The 21,529-nt window shown below is 36.5% G+C and overlaps 1 protein-coding gene across 1 annotated transcript; it reads left to right on the plus strand.

Annotated features, from left to right (window-relative positions):
- Positions 1-714: 714 nt before the first annotated feature.
- On the plus strand, positions 715-20,087 carry nudt3a (nudix (nucleoside diphosphate linked moiety X)-type motif 3a). Its single transcript, XM_056450074.1, has 5 exons — positions 715-968; positions 2,632-2,742; positions 13,950-13,994; positions 16,263-16,347; positions 16,684-20,087. Exons 1-5 carry the CDS (start codon positions 870-872, stop codon positions 16,854-16,856), a joined length of 513 nt encoding a protein of 170 aa, XP_056306049.1. The 5' UTR covers positions 715-869; the 3' UTR covers positions 16,857-20,087.
- Positions 20,088-21,529: the final 1,442 nt, after the last annotated feature.

Here is a 21,529-nt window from a genome sequence, read left to right on the forward strand (position 1 = left end):
AGAACATGCAAACTCCACACAGAAATGCCAATTGACCCAGCTGAGGCTCAAACCAGCGACCTTCTTGCTGTGAGGCGATTGTGCTACCCACTGCGCCACCGTATCGCTGTTTAAATTATTTATTCATATAATTTATTATTGTTATTATTATTATTAATAGATTTAAGGTCTGCGACAGTAAGCTCTATGACATTCTACAATTAATTGATTATTAAGCAATGAGCAAATTTCTTGAATAAAGACATAATACAGATGAACATTTGCAACCCTATTTAACATACTAAATAAATAAATAAATAAATAAATAAATAAATAAATAAGATGCAGACCTTTCATAACAAATATCTCATAAATAATTAACCACCACGCCTTCCAGTACCAGCCAATCTGATATCTTGAATTTCTGTACATGTAAAGTGGTTGACAGGAACCCTGCGTCCTCTGATTGGCTAAAAAGAGCGGACTGTCCCGCCCCTTATTAGTTTGTTATAGTGGTTTTGCGGGTTTTACAATAATAAAAGATTTTGGTGATGTCAAGTTATACATTATATTCAACGCACAAGTCTAGGGCCTGTATTATCCAATAATACTTCTTCAATGAACTATTATAACAAGAAGACAAATAACGTTACGTGACTTGCTTAGTTCCTCCTCTCTTCTACGTAACGTCCTATTCACAAAAAAGGAATCGCGCACGCCGCTACGCAATTTGCGCAGCGCTCAGAGTAATGGCGTCTGTGCGACACTAGCTTACAAAATGAAGCGACGGAGGGTTTATTTATGCTAGCGGAGGGCCTGTAGAAGGGTTTCTGGGTGCGGCGAGAGGTGAAGACTTGACCGGAGTTGAGGACTTTCATCTGTTGAGCGCGATGATCAAGCTGAAGTCCAACCAGACGCGCACGTATGACAGAGACGGTTATAAGAAGCGCGCGGCCTGTCTGTGCTTCAGGAGCGAGCGCGAGGAGGAGGTGACGCTATCAATCACTGCTGCCTTTATTTACCTCACCAACACACTCACGCTAAATATAGCCGCAAATACTTTTACTAATATGTAGAGTTGTGCGCGTGTGTGTAGGGGTTTGTGCTGTTGAAACGCCATAAATCGATATCTGCTTTATTTTCCATATAAGTTAGTAGGGTCAGTCTTTTATCCAAACTTCCCGTGTTAAAGTGTTAACTTCCGTCGGTATTAACGTTACAGCTCTGTTTATTTTGATATAATCGCTTTAAATAGTTAATAACAAAAGGGGGTCCTATAATGAATTTTTGGACAGTTCACATGTTGTAGTGCTGTAGGTTCTTTTTATTTTGGTACCATATCAAACTCCTTTAGTAACGTTACATGATGTGATACCGTCTGTAACGTAACATTACAGCACCAGTTTTATTTTGTAATACAAAATAATAATAATAATAACAGCTGCTTGTCATATTGATTACCCTTTTATAATGACCTTTTTTAGTCTTAAACCAGAATTGAGGTGAAGTTGGTTTTATATTCGCTAGTTCAGACTTTGGCGGTTAATAAAATTGTGAAGCAGAATTTAAAAAGATTAATACAGATTAATTATAATGTTATAATACTGATATAAGCAAAATGTGACACAGTCCCTATATTGTTTACCATGTAAGAATCGCATGTAAGATTCGTGTGTAAAAATGACTAAAGAACAACATTAGCACTATTTAATTAACTTTAAACAATGTTGTACTACGTCATTGGCTGCTAATATGATTTCCCTATTTGAGCAGTTCCATGCAAATGTCAACCATGCCATGAAAGAAATTAGGTTTTCACCAAAATATGGAAATACCAAAATAGTTTTTTTTTGTGTAAGCAAGTATTTTACAGTACTTTAGAAGTACTCAAAAATGTATCTGTCAATATTTTTAAACTATTATATTTGATTTACCAAAGTGGCAATTTCACATCCGTCACATCCATAACGAAGAGACGTCACATCTATAATGACACTTTTTTTTTCTCATAAATGCAAAAATATTAAATTAAAATAAAATCAATCATGTTTGTCTATAGAGAGCCAACTCTTATTCTGTTGATTAGCATAATTTCTTTTGGGTTGTGCAGGTTAATTCACAGAATTTCTTTTTGTTTTTGGTCACATCCATAACGCATGCTTATATTCCTCATTTAAAGTACAAAACATGTTTACAGATTGATATTTTTCTGATCCCTTAACTCTGTAGTTAGTTCTGGAAAATATAAAGAGTAAAGATATAAAAGGTATAAAAGACTAAAGTATATGTTTCAATATAATGTTAACATATACTTTATCTGAGAATTTATGTTTTGAGTTTTTACTGCAATTGTCACATCCGTAATGCTGGAATTGCTCATTTAAAATTAGCAAAGAATACTTTTCATATTAAAACTTTACCTCAGTTTTGTGTGTGTAGAGGATCGGGCTGTTGAAATGCCCTTAATCGATGTCTCAATGCCTCATATCAAATGTTAGGGTTTGTGTTTACCTATAATAGTGATTTAAATAAATGTGCTACATTATTTACAAGTCTCAATATTGGTGTCTTGTTGTGCAGTATACCTCAGAGCTCATGTGTATTGTGGATATAAGCAGCTCAGTGAAGTGTGTGTGTGTGTGTGTGTGTCAGGTGTTGTTGGTGAGCAGCAGCAGTCACCCTGACAGATGGATCGTTCCTGGTGGAGGGATGGAGCCTGAGGAGGAGCCCAGCGTCGCTGCGGTCAGGGAGGTGTGTGAGGAGGTATGCTGTCCTAAAAACACACACACACACATTATGTGCAGAAGTGAACATTTGACGATGCTCCTCTGTTTTCAGCTGGATTAACTAAAGTTTAATAATTCATTAATTCAAAAAGAGATGCATTTGGTAATTAAACAGCACATTAGTATGTCCCCGATCTTGATTCCTATTGGTGGATGCCAACTGCCAGTTTTTATTTACAAGCAAATTTTGCATTTTTAATACTGGTTGCCAATAATATATAGGAAGATTAAAAATATTAGTAAGTTGAAGGGATAGTTCCCCCCAAAAAAGAAAATATCTTTACAATTTACTCTCAAACCATTATGAGTTTCTTTATTCTCTTGAACACAAATGAAGATTGTTGGAAAAAGCTGGAAACCTGTAACATTTGACTTCCATAGTAGGAAATACAAATAAAATGGAAGTCATTGGTTCCAGCATTCTTCAAAATATCTTCTTTTGTGTTCAACAGAATAGTGAAACTCAAAACAGGTTTATGAAAATTGAAGGGTGAGTAAATGACCCTTTAAGACAGATAAAATATCATGGAGGTTTCTGACTGACAGTGACATGTAAAATTAATGTAGACAGTTATTAATAAGTGCTGTAAAAGTATTGTTTGCTGTTAGCACAAGATGTTCATGACTTATTAAAAGTGCCACATACAGCATTGATTCAATAAGTGAAATTGTCCTTTGGTGTTTACATTACCTGACAAAAGTGTTGATGTCTATCCAAGTTTTAGGGACAACAAATTTACTTCTAGTTGATCATTTGGTATCAGAAGTGGCTCCTATGAAAGGCAAAGGCCTCTAGATTACGCTTATTTTACCATAATAAAATATGATCATGCCTTGATTTTTAATGATTTAATTAGGACTGTAAGGTCTGACTTTGCTTAGACTAAAGTCTTGTCACTGAACAGAAATAATGTCCAGTATAGAATAGGCTTGTGCCGGTATTCGGTAATGCGATAAATCACGGTAATGAATATGCACGATATTGTTATCGCGGGCACTTCAAAATACAGTGAAAAATAATAGATCCGAATTTATATTCTTAGAACGCGCCTTAGCTTATTTTCCATCAACCGCTTGAAGAAACACTGCGTATATGCTGCGCAGAACTGATGCGCACTCTGATGTAAACAATCCCCACATGTAGAAGCACTGTGTGCACGCAGTGCGCGCCGCCGCTGCCACCGCACTATAATCCTCACACGAAGAAGAAGCATGGCGGAAAGAGGAACGCTGCCGACAATTTATCCCCCTTCAAAAAAAAGTCAGAGGTTTGGAAATATTTTGGGTTCCAAAAAAATGTACAGGGATTGCTGATCGAAGACGGTTTCTCTTTGCACATTCACTTTGATATAATTGCTCAAGTTTACTTTTATATTGTGTATTGTTTTATTTATATTTATTTGTATTTAAATGTTTGAAGTACTTTTAGTTAATTAAAAAGTTATTAAAGTTACTAAGTTGACGAAACTGAAGTTTTTTGTGTTTTTTTACCTGTTTCTCTAGTAAAATTACAATATCGTGATAATACCGTATACCGTGATAAAAGCTCAATCAATTAATCGCAGCATAAAAATGTGATACCGGCACATGCCTAGTATAGAATATGTGGTCATGCTGCAGTGGAAACAGAATGAATATTGTGTCTGACTCCATCATGAGCTTGGAGGACTGCATCCACACATCTCTGCAATGACTCAAATCACTGATTAATAAAGTCATCTGGAATGACAAAGAAAGCGTTCTTGCAGGACTCCCAGAGTTCATCAAGATTCTTTGGATTCATCTTCAATGCCTCCTCCTTCATCTTACCCTAGACATGCTCAATAATGTTCATGTCTGGTGACTGGGCTGGCCAATCCTGGAGCTCCTTGACCTTTCAGGAACTTTGATGTGGAGGCTGAAGTATGAGAAGGAGCGCTATCCTGCTGGAGAATTTGCCCTCTCCTGTGGTTTGTAATGTAATGGGCAGCACAAATGTCTTGATACCTCAGGCTGTCGATGTTGATCATCCACTCTGCAGATCTCTCGCACGCCCCACGATACTGAATGTAACTCCAAACCATGATTTTTCCTTCACCAAACTTGACTGTTTCTATGAGAATCTTGGGTCCATGCAGGTTCCAATAGGTCTTCTGCAGTATTTGTGATGATTCGATGCAGTTCAACAGATGATTCATCAGGAAAATCGACCTTCTTCTGACACTTTTCCAAATGATCAACTAGAGGTCAAGTTATTATGTCAGGATCCACGACAAGACGTTTGTCAGGTAGTGTACATAGTAGGTATGTGCATTATGCAAGTAAAAAAACTTACCAGAAATTATTATATAGGCTCGTTTATTACTCTATAAAACCCCCCTAAAATCAGAAGGTCCTCATTGACCATATTTGGATTGATAGTGAATATTAATGAGCTCTGCTCCGACACCGCTGTCAGTAGATCTGAGTGATAAGACACAATTCTTAAACTTACATTTTAAATTAAAAGTACACGTTCAAACTTACACAGCCTACAGATACATCTAAACAGACCATATGCTTCTTCAGGGTGGATCTGGGTTAATTTATAATCTATACATCCTGCATTTTGCATCCTCATGGCTCATGGCTTAGCAACGCATAGAAAACAAACTGGTGCAAACGTGGGAGCTCGTTATGTAGAATGTGAAATCCATCCAAACGATGAGGACGTGGTAATGAATAGCCTCATGAACAATCCAACAGTCTGTATTGTGTTCTGATTGGTCTGTTTTTTTACTGGTGTTTTACACTCGCAGAATTTACATGAGGAGGAGGAAACAGTGGTTTTTGAGGCTTACGGTCAGGCTGTTTCCATGTGCTGAACTCTTATTATTTGACTATGCCTAGGTATACCCAGATTTTCTTCATAGCTTGTCTGCTCATTTCAGTTTTCAAGTAATACAATGTTTCCATAGTCATATAAGGCCTGTTTACACCTGGTCACTGATTGTTATTTTTTCCTGATCTGATATCTATCTGAATTGTGTCAGCGTTTTCATAATTAAATGCGTCTCAGTTAAACGGATATGATTCCAATCTTCAAATCCCACACTATATGCAACTAGGTTAAGTCAATGACTTGCATCACATAATAGGATTTTTATTTTACAGAAACGTAACCTATATATTTTATTAACCATACAACTGGTTAAAAGTATGGCTACAGGAGGCTTTATGTAATGTGGTTCTGACTTTGTCAAGATTAGTCAAACAAATGTGAAGATTTCACTCACCAATTAAAGCCGCAGAGGCCAATAATCTTAGCTTGAACAGTGTTTTTTGTTTTGTGTTGCTGCAGCAATGCAGAGCCTACAGGACACATCTCATCAACTCGCAGCCTTTGGGCCAAATCTGTTGTGTTCGTTTTATATGGCCTTCCGTTTAGATGATTTAAGAGCGCTCGTTGCACCAAAGCCAGAGACATAGTCAGCATTCAGCCGCACAGAAAGTGAATAACACACACACACACACACACACACAGAGGAGAAAGATTTTCACTTTTTTACTCCGTTGGTGTGAAGATAAATTCTACAGAAAACTCTGCAATTGCTAGAAACATGCTAATAACATGCTAATTCATGCTAGAAATACGCTAATAACATGCTAATTCATGCTAGAATCATGCTAGTAACATGCTAATTCATGCTAGTAACATGCTAATTCTAATTCATGCTAGAATCATGCTAATTCATGCTAGTAACATGCTAATTCATGCTAGTAACATTCTAATTCATGCTAGAATCATGCTAATTCATGCTAGAAACATGCTAATTCATGCTAGAATCATGCTAATTCATGCTAATTCATGCTAGAATCATGCTAGTAACATGCTAATTCATGCTAGTAACATGCTAATTCATGCTAGAATCATGCTAATTCATGCTAGGATCATGCTAGTAACATGCTAATTCATGCTAGGATCATGCTAGTAACATGCTAATTCATGCTAGAATCATGCTAGTAACATGCTAATTCATGCTAGTAACATGCTAATTCATGCTAGAAACATGCAAGTAACATGCTAATTCATGCTAGGATCATGCTAGTAATATGCTAATTCATGCTAGAATCGTGCTAGTAACATGGTAATTCATGCTAGGATCATGCTAATAACATGCTAATTCATGCTGAAATCATGCTAATCCTTGCTATAATCATGCTAGTTACATGCTAATTCATGCTAGAATCATGCTAATTCATGCCAGAATCATGGTAGTTACATGCTAATTCATGCTAGAATCATGCTAATTCATGGTAGAATCATGCTAGTTACTCGCTAATTCATGCTAGAATCATGCTAGTAACATGCTAATTCATGCTAGAAATACGCTAATAACATACTAATTCATGCTAGAATCATGCTAACAACATGCTAATTCATGCTAGAATCATGCTAGTAACATGCTAATTCATGCTAGGATCATGCTAGAATCACGCTAATTCATGCTAGAAACATGCTAATTCATGCTAGGATCATGCTAGTAACATGCTAATTCATGCTAGAAACATGCTAATCTATGCTAGTTACATGCTAATTCATGGTAGAATCATGCTAATTCATGGTAGAATCATGCTAGTTACTTGCTAATTCATGCTAGAACCATGCTAGTAACATGCTAATTAATGCTAGCATCATGCTAATATATGTTTGCACTTGCCTAGCAACCACTCAGAATACTTTAGCAACCGCCTAGCAACAACCTAGAAACATGCTAACATATATGCTAACTAACTTCTCTATGCCGACTGTTTCAAACTTCATAAAAACTGCTTCAGTTATTTACACTTTAAAACGACTTCAAACTTTTAGACTCGGCTTTTCAAGCCCCCTTAAAGTTTGTCCTCAAACTTTAATATCTAGTTTTACAGTTAATCTCTCTGTCTCTCTTCTCTAGTCCACAGGTTTCTATGTCTATCATTAACCCATTCAATATTTTTCATGTTTCATTGAAAAGGACTAACATATGCTGAAATGAGACACTTCATGATGCTTTAAAATGCTGCAAGACTGTCCTGATTAGGCATGGGATGATAACCATTTTCAAGGTATACCGCGGTTTGGAAAAGTCAAGGTTTTAAACCTGGCAAAATTTTCAGTAATACCGTTCCTAAGTGTTACGAACCCTTTTTTTAATCAACACAAAAGAATTAATCCTTAAAGGGAACGCTACATAAAGAGTACACATGAACTAAGTGGTCTAAATTAATACATTTATTACAACCAAAACAATCAAACAAATCATGTGTCACAACTAAGAAAGAATGAATAAAGAATCAAAAACTCATGTTCTCCAACAAATATACAACACTAGCCAAAGACTAAACAACCCAACAATTAACAAAGCAGATCAAAGTAAGACTTAAGGAAAACAAAACAGTAGTGATGTGACGTTATGCGTCGAGGCTTCGAAGCATGTATCAAAAAAACGATACATCTCGCAGTGAAGCAGTGTACCGGAGCTTGATTCGTTTTGCCATCATCACTTGATCAGTGACGTCCGAAGCTTCATTTTCGCCTATACCCACGTGACTGCTTCGAATTTTGATTCAAAGGTTTAAACACCCTCATGGGTTAGTAAAGTGTATAGCGAGAGATTAGGCGTCGATTACATACATTTCTAATGTTTCAAAGCACTGCACCGGTCCCACACACCAGTAATTAAACTAAAATACAATAGTAATTCATAGTAAAAAGCTTTTGAAGCATACTAAAGTGTATTAGCGTATTTATTAGCGTATCTTTAAAGAAAACCACTGCATATCGTAGTATAGTGTTTAATGGGGGCCAGCTGGTGAGTGCAACCTGAAAGCATTACTCACATAGCCTCCTCCTTAGAGCATTCGCCTCCCATGCAGGAATTGCTGGTTCGATCCCCGTATGGAACGGGACTAGTTGTAATATGTTAAATGTAAACACTTTTGAAGACCTTGGATTTAACTAGTCATCGGTCGTGTAATGTAACAAACCTTATGTGTAAAAACTAGAGTAATTTGTTTATATTACTGTTGTTGTACTACATGACTGAGTTGGTCAGTTGTGAACATTTGACATTATTGCAACACAGTGCTTTCCCACATTCTAACCAGAAGAGGTCCTCATCGAGCAGGGATTTAGAAAGCTTCGAGTAACGAATCTTTTTCCGATACAATTGAGTCGAGCGCTAATAAGTGCTGTAAAAGTGTTGTTTGCTGTTAGCACAAGATGTTCATGACTTATTAAAAGTGCCACATACAGCATTGATTCAATAAGTGAAATTGTTCTTTGGTGTTTACATTACCTGACAAAAGTGTTGTTGTCTATCCAAGTTTTAGGAACAACAAATTTACTTCTAGTTGATCATTTGGTATCAGAAGTGGCTTATATGAAAGAAAAAGGCCTCTAGATTACGCTTATTTTACCATAATAAAATATGAGCATGCCTTGATTTTTAATGATTTAATTAGGACTGTAAGGTCTGACTTTGCTTAGACAAAAGTCTTGTCACTTAACAGAAATAATGTCCAGTATAGAATATGTGCTCATGCTGCAGTGGAAACAGAATGAATATTGTATGTGACTCCCATGAGCTTGGAGGACTGCATCCATACATCTCTGCAATGACTCAAATCACTGATTAATAAAGTCATCTGGAATGGCAAAGGAAGCGTTGTTGCAGGACTCCCAGAGTTCATCAAGATCCTTTGGATTCATCTTCAATGCCTCCTCCTTCATCTTACCCTAGACATGCTCAATAATGTTCATGTCTGGTGACTGGGCTGGCCAATCCTGGAGCTCCTTGACCTTTTAGGAGCTTTGATGTGGAGGCTGAAGTATGAGAAGGAGCGCTATCCTGCTGAAGAACTTGCCCTCTCCTGTGGTTTGTAATGTAATGGGCAGCACAAATGTCTTGATACCTCAGGCTGTTGATGTTGATCATCCACTCTGCAGATCTCTCACACGCCCCCATACTGAATGTAACCCCAAACCATGATATTTCCTTCACCAAACTTGACTGTTTCTATGAGAATATTAGGTCCATGCAGGTTCCAATAGGTCTTCTGCAGTATTTGTGATGATTCGATGCAGTTCACCAGATGATCCATCAGGAAAATCAACCTTCTTCTGACACTTTTCCAAATGATCAACTAGAAGTCAAGTTATTATTTGTTGCTCTTACAACCGGGATCCACGACAAAACGTTTGTCAGGTAGTGTACATAGTAGGTATGTGCATTATGCAAGTAAAAAAACTTACCAGAAATTATTATATAGGCTCGTTTATTACTCTATAAAACCCCCCTAAAATCAGAAGGTCCTCATTGACCATATTTGGATTGATTGTGAATATTAATGAGCTCTGCTCTGACATAGCTGTCAGTAGGTCTGAGTGATAAGACACAATTCTTAAACTTACATTTTAAATTAAAAGTACACGTTCAAACTTACACAGCCTACAGATACATCTAAACAGACCATATGCTTCTTCAGGGTGGATCTGGGTTAATTTATAATCTATACATCCTGCATTTTGCATCCTCATGGCTCATGGCTTAGCAACGCATAGAAAACAAACTGGTGCAAACGTGGGAGCTCGTTGTGTAGAATGTGAAATCCATCCAAACGATGAGGACGTGGTGATGAATAGCCTCATGAACAATCCAACAGTCTGTATTGTGTTCTGATTGGTCTGTTTTTTTTACTGGTGTTTTACACTCGCAGAATTTACATGAGGAGGAGGAAACAGTGGTTTTTGAGGCTTACGGCCAGGCTGTTTCCATGTGCTAAACTCTTATTATTTGACTATGCCTAGGTATACCCAGATTTTCTTCATAGCTTGTCTGCTCATTTCAGTTTTATTAAGTAATACAATGTTTCCATAGTCATATAGGGCCTGTTTACACCTGGTCACTGATTGTTTTTTTTTCTGATCTGATATCTATCTGAATTGTGTCAGCGTTTTCATAATTAAATGCGTCTCAGTTAAACGGATATGATTCCAATCTTCAAATCTCACACTATATGCAACTAGGTTAAGTCAATGACATACATCGCATAATAGGATTTTTATTTTACAGAAACATAACCTATATATTTTATTCGCCATACAACTGGTTAAAAGTATGGCTACAGGAGGCTTTATGTAATGTGGTTCTGACTTTGTCAAGATTAGTCAAACAAATGTGAAGATTTCACTCACCAATTAAAGCCGCAGAGGCCAATAATCTTAGCTTGAACAGTGTTTTTTGTTTTGTGTTGCTGCAGCAATGCAGAGCCTACAGGACACATCTCATCAACTCGCAGCCTTTGGGCCAAATCTGTTGTGTTCGTTTTATATGGCCTTCCGTTTAGATGATTTAAGAGCGCTCGTTGCACCAAAGCCAGAGACATAGTCAGCATTCAGCCGCACAGAAAGTGAATAACACACACACACACACACACACACACACACACACACACAGAGGAGAAAGATTTTCACTTTTTTACTCCGTTGGTGTGAAGATAAATTCTACAGAAAACTCTGCAATTGCTAGAAACATGCTAATAACATGCTAATTCATGCTAGAAATACGCTAATAACATGCTAATTCATGCTAGAATCATGCTAGTAACATGCTAATTCATGCTAGTAACATGCTAATTCTAATTCATGCTAGAATCATGCTAATTCATGCTAGTAACATGCTAATTCATGCTAGTAACATTCTAATTCATGCTAGAATCATGCTAATTCATGCTAGAAACATGCTAATTCATGCTAGAATCATGCTAATTCATGCTAATTCATGCTAGAATCATGCTAGTAACATGCTAATTCATGCTAGTAACATGCTAATTCATGCTAGAATCATGCTAATTCATGCTAGAATCATGCTAGTAACATGCTAATTCATGCTAGGATCATGCTAGTAACATGCTAATTCATGCTAGAATCATGCTAGTAACATGCTAATTCATGCTAGTAACATGCTAATTCATGCTAGAAACATGCAAGTAACATGCTAATTCATGCTAGGATCATGCTAGTAATATGCTAATTCATGCTAGAATCGTGCTAGTAACATGGTAATTCATGCTAGGATCATGCTAATAACATGCTAATTCATGCTGAAATCATGCTAATCCTTGCTATAATCATGCTAGTTACATGCTAATTCATGCTAGAATCATGCTAATTCATGCCAGAATCATGGTAGTTACATGCTAATTCATGCTAGAATCATGCTAATTCATGGTAGAATCATGCTAGTTACTCGCTAATTCATGCTAGAATCATGCTAGTAACATGCTAATTCATGCTAGAAATACGCTAATAACATACTAATTCATGCTAGAATCATGCTAACAACATGCTAATTCATGCTAGAATCATGCTAGTAACATGCTAATTCATGCTAGGATCATGCTAGAATCACGCTAATTCATGCTAGAAACATGCTAATTCATGCTAGGATCATGCTAGTAACATGCTAATTCATGCTAGAAACATGCTAATCTATGCTAGTTACATGCTAATTCATGGTAGAATCATGCTAATTCATGGTAGAATCATGCTAGTTACTTGCTAATTCATGCTAGAACCATGCTAGTAACATGCTAATTAATGCTAGCATCATGCTAATATATGTTTGCACTTGCCTAGCAACCACTCAGAATACTTTAGCAACCGCCTAGCAACAACCTAGAAACATGCTAACATATATGCTAACTAACTTCTCTATGCCGACTGTTTCAAACTTCATAAAAACTGCTTCAGTTATTTACACTTTAAAACGACTTCAAACTTTTAGACTCGGCTTTTCAAGCCCCCTTAAAGTTTGTCCTCAAACTTTAATATCTAGTTTTACAGTTAATCTCTCTGTCTCTCTTCTCTAGTCCACAGGTTTCTATGTCTATCATTAACCCATTCAATATTTTTCATGTTTCATTGAAAAGGACTAACATATGCTGAAATGAGACACTTCATGATGCTTTAAAATGCTGCAAGACTGTCCTGATTAGGCATGGGATGATAACCATTTTCAAGGTATACCGCGGTTTGGAAAAGTCAAGGTTTTAAACCTGGCAAAATTTTCAGTAATACCGTTCCTAAGTGTTACGAACCCTTTTTTTAATCAACACAAAAGAATTAATCCTTAAAGGGAACGCTACATAAAGAGTACACATGAACTAAGTGGTCTAAATTAATACATTTATTACAACCAAAACAATCAAACAAATCATGTGTCACAACTAAGAAAGAATGAATAAAGAATCAAAAACTCATGTTCTCCAACAAATATACAACACTAGCCAAAGACTAAACAACCCAACAATTAACAAAGCAGATCAAAGTAAGACTTAAGCTGTGGTCACACTGGGGTTTGTGTGTGCGAAATTCTGTGTAGCGGCGCTGCGAAAAGGGGGATTAAACAAGATGATTAGACATTAAAAAAAGCCAGTGATTGCTCAATATTTTTAATTTCTGTCTAGAGTGTTTTGATCCTCGATTAGTCTCACGCAGTCAAGTGATGCGATTTCGCTGGTCAGAGTTCATCGAGCTTGAACTTTGCACCGCAGCGACATGCAAAACTTGATGCATGACCTTGCGTTTCCGGTCTGACACATTCGCGTGCGTATGAATGGAAGTCTATGGGAGGAAAAGCCCAGTGTGACCGTAGCTTTAAGGAAAACAAAACAGTAAATTAAAGGAAATAAAAGCTTGGACTCTAGGACTCTAGGAAACAAACAGTGAGTCACATGACACACACGCAAGCACAAACACAGACAGGCAACAGCCGTAACACTAAGGTATCTAAGATCTTTTATCTACAATTTTTTTTTGTTTTGTTTTTTAGGACAACAGTATCTCCAGCAGAAAAACTATCCAAAGATACTGTTTAAAATTGTCAAGAAATCTGTGTTTTTGAAACTAATGAAGACAGCAGAAGGCAATGATTCATTTGAATGATTTAGCCTGACATGTTTACTGCTCCAAAATATTATAAATCTTTCAAAAAATAGAATTTATTGTGTTCAAAGTTTTAGTTTTTTACCCAGACATTTAAAAATACCTTATTTTAGAGCAGTAATCACAATACTGTGATACTGTGAAATCGTGATATTTTTATCCAAGGTTATCATACCGTCAGAATCTTATACCGGCCATGCCTAGTCTTGATATGAATGTTTTTTTTGTTCCCACAGGCAGGAGTCAAAGGTACATTAGGAAGATTGGTAGGTGTTTTTGAGGTGAGTGTTTTCTGAAAAGCAAACAAACTAAAATATTACAACATTACAACAGTGTCTAGTTCAAGAAACTATCTGGGTTCTCATGGGTCATGAATCTTCTGGAATGTCATGGAATTTTAAAGGTGCTGCAGTGTTTCCTCTAGGATTTTTTCCAACTGTGGCGGCAGGCCTTTTTACACAGATCTACCAACTACCTGTGGCGTTATTTCAATGACAAATGTCGTGAGCGCAGTATTACGAGTCAAAATCGCATTTATGTAATAGCCTACAGCATGCGAATCTCTTGGCTTGCGCTCGTGCACAAAGCTTCTTGCGCGCCCTCAAATACGTGCTGCTCAAGCCCACTGCGTTGCCAGATTGAGCAGTTTTGAATTTATTTTTGCGGGTAAAAAGTGATATAGGTGGGCAGTGAAAATTTGAGCGGTTTTGCAACAGCGTGCCTGCCAGCCCTCATAAACCTGTTTTGATCTCCCAAAGAGATGCCATAGCCCCCATTCTTCACATACATATGCTTAGAACAGTGTATAAACTCTTGTGATCTCGACAGCCTTTGGACTGAAAACAGTCTGCATTATCTGGCAACACTGAGCGCAGATCTTATTGTGCGCTCTCAAATAAACCCTGCTGAAGTGTGATTTACTGCGTTTATGTAACGAGTATGTCTCCAGCATTTATTAGATTTGCTAGGAATATTAATGAATGTCTCCAATAGACCTACAGAGCGGTATTAATGCGTCCTGAAGTAAAGTGAAACAGCTATACGTCGTGTTTGCTGGCCTCTTGACCCTACCTGTCAGTCCAGCCTGATCTCACGAGAAAACGTAAGCATTTTACGTTTTGTCAGTTTTGTGGCTAATTCATACGAGTTCAGTCGTACGAAATTGTACGATTTTAAAAAGGAGGCGTGGCACCTAACCCCACCCCTAAACCCAACTGTCATTGGGGGATGAGCAAATCGTACGAAAATGTACGAATTAGATCGTACGAATTAATACGAATTAGCCACTAAATTATTTTTTTTGTTTTTTCCTTATTTATAAATGCATATTGTTTTTTTTGTTTTGTTTTTTTTAACAAAAGTTTTTTTTCATTTATTTGGTGTAAATCTAATTACACACTACTCAGTCCAGACTCCAGAAACTGAAAGTCAGAGAAATTCTTAAAATATTTTTATCCAATTCATGGAATATCAGGGATTTTTGTTTGTTGCTTTATAGTTTATTTTCCATTTCTGGATAAATATATTTTTTTACTTTTTTATTTTTATTTTACAGTTTCTAAACTGTTGTTAATGGTTAGGCTATTTTTTAAGCTCCATTTTATTCCTTTCTCGCTCATAAACTTGACAGACAGCTTCATAAACAGACAGCTGCGGTTTTTATTCAGTGAAAGTCAGGGAATTTGATTTTTGGTTTAACGTCAAAGTAGGGCATAAAGTCTATAAATAAGGTCAACGTTTACAAAAAATTTTGCAATTTTGCGAGCAAAAGCAACAAAAGTAAAATTGCAGCAAACTAGTTTTTTTATTTATTAGGGTACAAAAAACTGTGAAAATGTTTATATGAAACGACAAACAATGTAATCAAGTCTCAGGGTTCAGTAACATCATTTACAGTAGTCAAAATCATGTGTATCTAAAGTTAAACAGAGGATCTGGGCATGTTTTAACGCCCAATCCTTTTTACCTGAACCCCTAGAGGTAAAATAGAATTATTGTGAGACAACATTATCCCTTGAATAGGTTTTTTATGTATTTTATATATGTTGTTTGAGTATTGTTTTCATAGCTTTCAAAACTGCACATAGTGAAGTTTTTTTAGTGAAGTTTTTTTCCCTCTCCGCTGTCGCCACTGGCTTGCATGGTTCGGGATCTGTAGAGCTGCGCATCGTTGGATTTGCTCTTCAGTATTTGGACTCTCAGTAGTGATTATTAAACCACACTGAACTGAGCTAAACTGAACTGAACTTAAACACTGAAAACTGAACTACACTGTTCCTATTTACTGTTACCTTTTATGTGGAGCTGCTTTGACACAATCTACATTGTATAAGCGCTATACAAATAAAGGTGAATTGAATTGAATTGAATAAAGTGGACATATTTGAGAAGTTTGTGGAATATTGGTTAAAAAGGAATTTTGCAGATAATTATTATTATTATTTTATTTTTTACTTGAGAAAATTAATGGAGACAAAACACTGTTGCAGTTATATCTTGTGATTTACTGTTTTCCACAAAGCTGAAATGTGCTGGTTTTTTCATCACAGAACAGAGACAGAAAGCACAGGACGTACGTTTATGTTCTCATCGTGACTGAGGTTCTGGAGGACTGGGAGGACTCAGTAAATATTGGTAAGGAGATGATTAAAAGCTAGAGTTGCACTGCATTTTCTAAATCAGCATAAGTATGAGGGAGATTTTTTGCACATTTTTGAGTCTCTAAGATTAATCTTCTATCATCTTTTCAAAAACAAACACTTTAATGAAATGGTTTTGAATAAAAACCCACATTACATCAAGTAACATCTAAAAGTAATGTTTGCATGTGTGTTTAGGGATTTTTTAATTAAAAAAAAATACTTTAAGACTCTCACTATAACTATTGAATCACACATTGAGCTTCGGTTATCATGAAAATGAGATGATATATTGTGCCGCAGTCATGCCTCTGTATTCTTGTGTCCACAGGTAGGAAGAGGGAGTGGTTTAAGACCCAAGACGCTCGGAGTGTGCTGCAGTGTCACAAACCTGTGCAGGCATCGTACTTCGAAGCCCTTCAACAGGCCTGCATGACCAGCAACGGCACATCACTGGTGGCCACATATAACAATAACCAAAACTCTCTGTCCAGCATCAGATAACTGAAGCCGAGCCTCGCTTTTTCTACCGTTTACCACCCACATCAACTCTACAGCAACTACTGTCTCCGTTTGTTTTTTAAAATCACATCAATCGGTTAATCTTGGATCGCCTTACCTGCCTTTTGTTGTTCAGATAGAGCATTTTGCGAACAATTGTTTGTCTGTTTCTTCTTGTTTTAATGAATCCTTGCATGAAATTCTCTTCTTCAATGACAGAATGCAAACACGTTGAAATAAGTAGCGTTTCAGGAGAATTGTTTGTTATGCTGTGCTAACGTTTGGCCTTTTCTCTCTGCAGTGTTTGCATTTATGATTGTGCCGTTTTCTAGAGGTGGAGTTTTTGCATGAGCACGTCGTGTATCAATGAGCTTACAAATACAGGAGTCTTTGGTTTATGTGATCTAAACTAAATCGAGGGTAGATGTTTTTTCGATGGATGGGGCCATTTGACTGTTTTTGCCTTGGTTTAGTGTATTTTGTACATGCTGGTGTGGCATAATAATAGTCTTAGTTGTCTAAACGGATGCACAGAACAGAGATGGTGTCTTAAAGGGTTGACATTGCAGTCTTATTGCCAATTTTACATTCACTTCTGTTGGAAACTCCCAAATGCAGCTGCTCTCTGATTAGGCACATTTGCAGGATGGGGTGATGTTGACAGGGTTCAGTGCACTGTAAAAAGCCATTAGTTGACTACTTGAAAATATTGAGTAAACTTGTTGCTTTTAAACTGATTGGTTGACTTTTCTTAAAGTGAGTAATCCTGTTGGCGATTACTTGACTTTAAAATTGAGTAAACTCATTGCTTCTAAAGCGATTAGATGACTTAACTTTAAAAAGGGGGTAAACTCGTTGCTTCAATGCGATTAGTTGAGTTTCAAAGACGTTAAACTTGTTGCTTTTAAAGCGATTAGTTGACTTTACTTAAAAAGAGTGAGTACACCTGTTACTTTTAAAGCGATTAGTTGACTTTACTTGAAAAGAGTGAGTACACCTGTTACTTTTAAAGCGATTAGTTGACTTTTCTTTAAAAAATCTCGTTGGTGATTGCTTGACTTTAAAAATAAGTAAACTCATTGCTTTTAACGCGATTGGTTGACTTTAGAAAGTTAGTAAATTCATTGCTTTTAAAGTGATCTGTTGCTTTGGCTTTAAAAAGCAAGTAAACCTGTTGCTTTTAAAGTGATTAATTGACTTTAAAGGTGAGTAAACTCTTTCCTTTTGGAACGATTAGTTGACATTGCATTAAAAAGTGATTTAAACTCACTGCGTTTGAAGTGATTAGTTGACTTAGTGAGTAAGCCTGTTGCACTGAAAGCAATTAGTTGACTTAACTTAAAAAGTGAGTAAGCGCTTTCCTTTTAAAGTGATTAGTTGACTTAACTTAAAGTGAGTAATCCCACTGGCAATTATTTGACTATAAAAAGTTAGTAAGCCTGTTGCTTTTAAAGTGATTATTTAACTTTATCTAAAGTGATTAGTTGACTTCAAAGGTGAGTAAATACTTTCCCTTTGAAACGATTAGTTAACGTTACTTAAAATGTGAATAAGTTCGCTGCGTTTGAAGCGATTAGTTGACTTTTACAAAAAAATTGAATGAACATTTGCTTTTAAAGCGATTAGTTGACTTTGCTTAAAAATGTGAGTAAACTTGTTGCTTTAGAAGTGATTTAGTTGATCTTAACTTTTTTAAGTGAGTTAACCCGTTGCTTTTTAACCACTTAGTTGACTTTTCTTAAAGTGAGTACTCCCGTTTGCAATTACTTGGCTTCAAAAAATGAGTAAACTCATTGCTTCTAAAGTAATTGGTTGACTTTAAAAGTCAGTAAACTTTTTCCTTATTAGGATTAATTGAAATAAATTGGTAAATTTGATTAGAACTCTTTCCTTTTAAAGTGATTAGTTGACTTACCTTAAAGAGAGTAATCCCATTGGCAATTACTTGACTTGAATTTAGTAAGCCTGTTGCCTTTAAATGGATTAGTTGACTTCAAAGGTGAGTAAACTCCATCTGGAACGATTAGTTGACATTACCCAAAGTCAAACTTACTGCATTTGAAGCGATTAGTTGACATTACCTAAAGTCAAACTCACTGCATTTGAAGCGATTAGTTGACATTACCTAAAGTCAAACTCACTGCATTTGAAGCGATTAGTTGACATTACCTAAAGTCAAACTCGCTGCATTTGAAGCGATTAGTTGACATAACCTAAAGTCAAACTCACTGCATTTAAAGCGATTAGTTGACATAACCTAAAGTCAAACTCACTGCATTTAAAGCGATTAGTTGACATTACCTAAAGTCAAACTCACTGCATTTGACGCGATTAGTTGACATTACCTAAAGTCAAACTCACTGCATTTGAAGCGATTAGTTGACATTACCTAAAGTCAAACTCACTGCATTTGAAGCAATTAGTTGACATTACCTAAAGTCAAACTCACTGCATTTGAAGCGATTAGTTGACTTTGTTTGAAAAATTGAATAAACCTGTTGATTTTAAAGCAATAAGTTGACTTTAAAATTGAGTAATTGATTTCCTTTTGAAATGATTTGTTAAGTAAAGTCAACTTGTTGCTTTTTTAAAAGTGACTAATTGCTTTCTACAGTGTGTTGGTTTTTAGTAGTTCTCCACTTCACCATTTCAGGTGATTTTGAGTTAAGTGAACATCTTCATGGTCTATATTGTGATGGTTTTTATGGGCTCTAAATGTCCTTTTCATATCAATCTAAAGTGGTTTAACACGATGTGGGGCAGGCCAGTCTGCTGATTGCACTTGTTTTGTTGTGAAATGAGCCTGTTTTGGACATGAGTGTGATGACTTTTGTGATGACTCTTGCGTTTAGTGGTCATCCAGAAGCAGTTCATGCCTCACTCCAGCATTTCGGAGGGTTTTCACCAGTATTCACAGCACTACATCAGCTACTTACAAAATGTCTTCACTGATTCAAATTTAGTTGTGGTAGTTTCAGTTTATTGTCTGTCAATCATAAATTATAACCTTAGATTGTGTGTGTGTGTGTGTGTGTGTGTGTGTGTGTGTGTGTGTGTGTGTGTGTGTGTGTGTGTGTGTGTGTGTGTGTGTGTGTGTGCGTGCGTGTATGTGTGCGTGTGTGTATGTGGGTTTGTATGTTTTAGGTAATGTGGATAGTCAAAAGACTCGATGCCAAGGTTTGCTGTTTACCTAATAAATTGTCTCTCATGTAAGGGGACTGATTTCGATTGAAATGTTTACAACCTGATTGTAGTTTCTTTTCAGACGCTGAATACTCAGTGACCTCTTACAGACGACTGTTAACTAGTGACGCACCAAAATGAAAAGTTCCCGAAACCTAAAATTCTGCATGCACTTGATCAAACCAAAACTGAAAATGCTTTATTATAGTTACTTAGTATTTAATTCAATGGAAGACTTTTTAAATGTAACAATTGCCTAAATTATACTGATTTAAAAACAAACAAACAATAAAATAATCACATTTTATATTGACAGTGAATGAGTGGAGAGGCGTCAGTTAGCCAGCGTTGCCGTGACAGCACAGTAACGATATCCGCTTGTTAAGTGTGATGTCACACGAAGCGGCTTCCAGGTCCAAGCGCTTCACCAAACTGTATGGCGAGACTCAACAAATGGTAATAATAAATGTTATGGTAATATGTTAATAATGGTAATACAAAGCAATGTAATACTTTCAAAAATCACGATCGCACTGTATATATATCCATGTCTAATACCCGATGGCAAAAAAGTGATTTATTTTTTATTAATTGTTAAAATTTTGGTGTCTGTGATGCAGCAAGTGCAGAGACTGATGTGTTCACCGTAATTTTATATAAAATTTACTTTAATGTGTCATATGACTAAAAAGTGTCCATAAACTAATATTTTCTCAATTCAAATTAGGTGTATGGGCGAAATATGGGCGCAAAATCCTATCACGGTATTTTTAGGAGGAATGACAGTATGCGATATATATCCCTTATGATATATTAAAACTTTATAACAACTTTTTTTTTCAAGCAAAATATAATTCAAACACAGGGGTTTCCCTTCCTGTTTACAAATAAACCGCTCCCTACTGAAAAAAACAGCTTAAACCAGCCTAGGCTGGTTTTAGCTGGTCGACCAGCCTGGTTTTAGAGGGGTTTTGGCCATTTCCAGGCTGGTTTCCAACCATTTCCAGCCTGGTCTTAGCTGGTCAGGCTGGAAAATGACCAGCTAAAACCAGCTTGACCAGCCTAGCCAGGCTGGGAGCCCAGCCAAAACCAGCTATGTCCAGCTTAAACCAGGTTGGTCAAGCTGGTTTTAGCTGGTCATTTTCCAGCCTGACCAGCTAAGACCAGGCTGGAAATGGCTTAGACAAAAAAGGGATAGTTCACTCAAAATTGTAAATTTGGTCATAATTACTCTCCCTCATGTCGTTTCAACCACCTGTAATCTTTGTTTATCTTCTGAACACAAATTAAGATATTTTAGATGAAATCAGAGAGCTCTCTTATCCTCCATACAAAGACTTTGAGTAGATTGAGCATCCTATCCAAGTTTTAGGAACATAAAAATAATAACTTCACTTAGTTGATCATTTGATATAAGAAGTGGCTTATATGAAAGGCAAAGGCCTCTAGATTACACTTATTTTACCATAATAAAATATGATCATGCCTTGATT

Source organism: Danio aesculapii, chromosome 23, assembly GCF_903798145.1.
Source record: "Danio aesculapii chromosome 23, fDanAes4.1, whole genome shotgun sequence".
NCBI classification, from domain to species: Eukaryota; Metazoa; Chordata; class Actinopteri; order Cypriniformes; family Danionidae; genus Danio; species Danio aesculapii.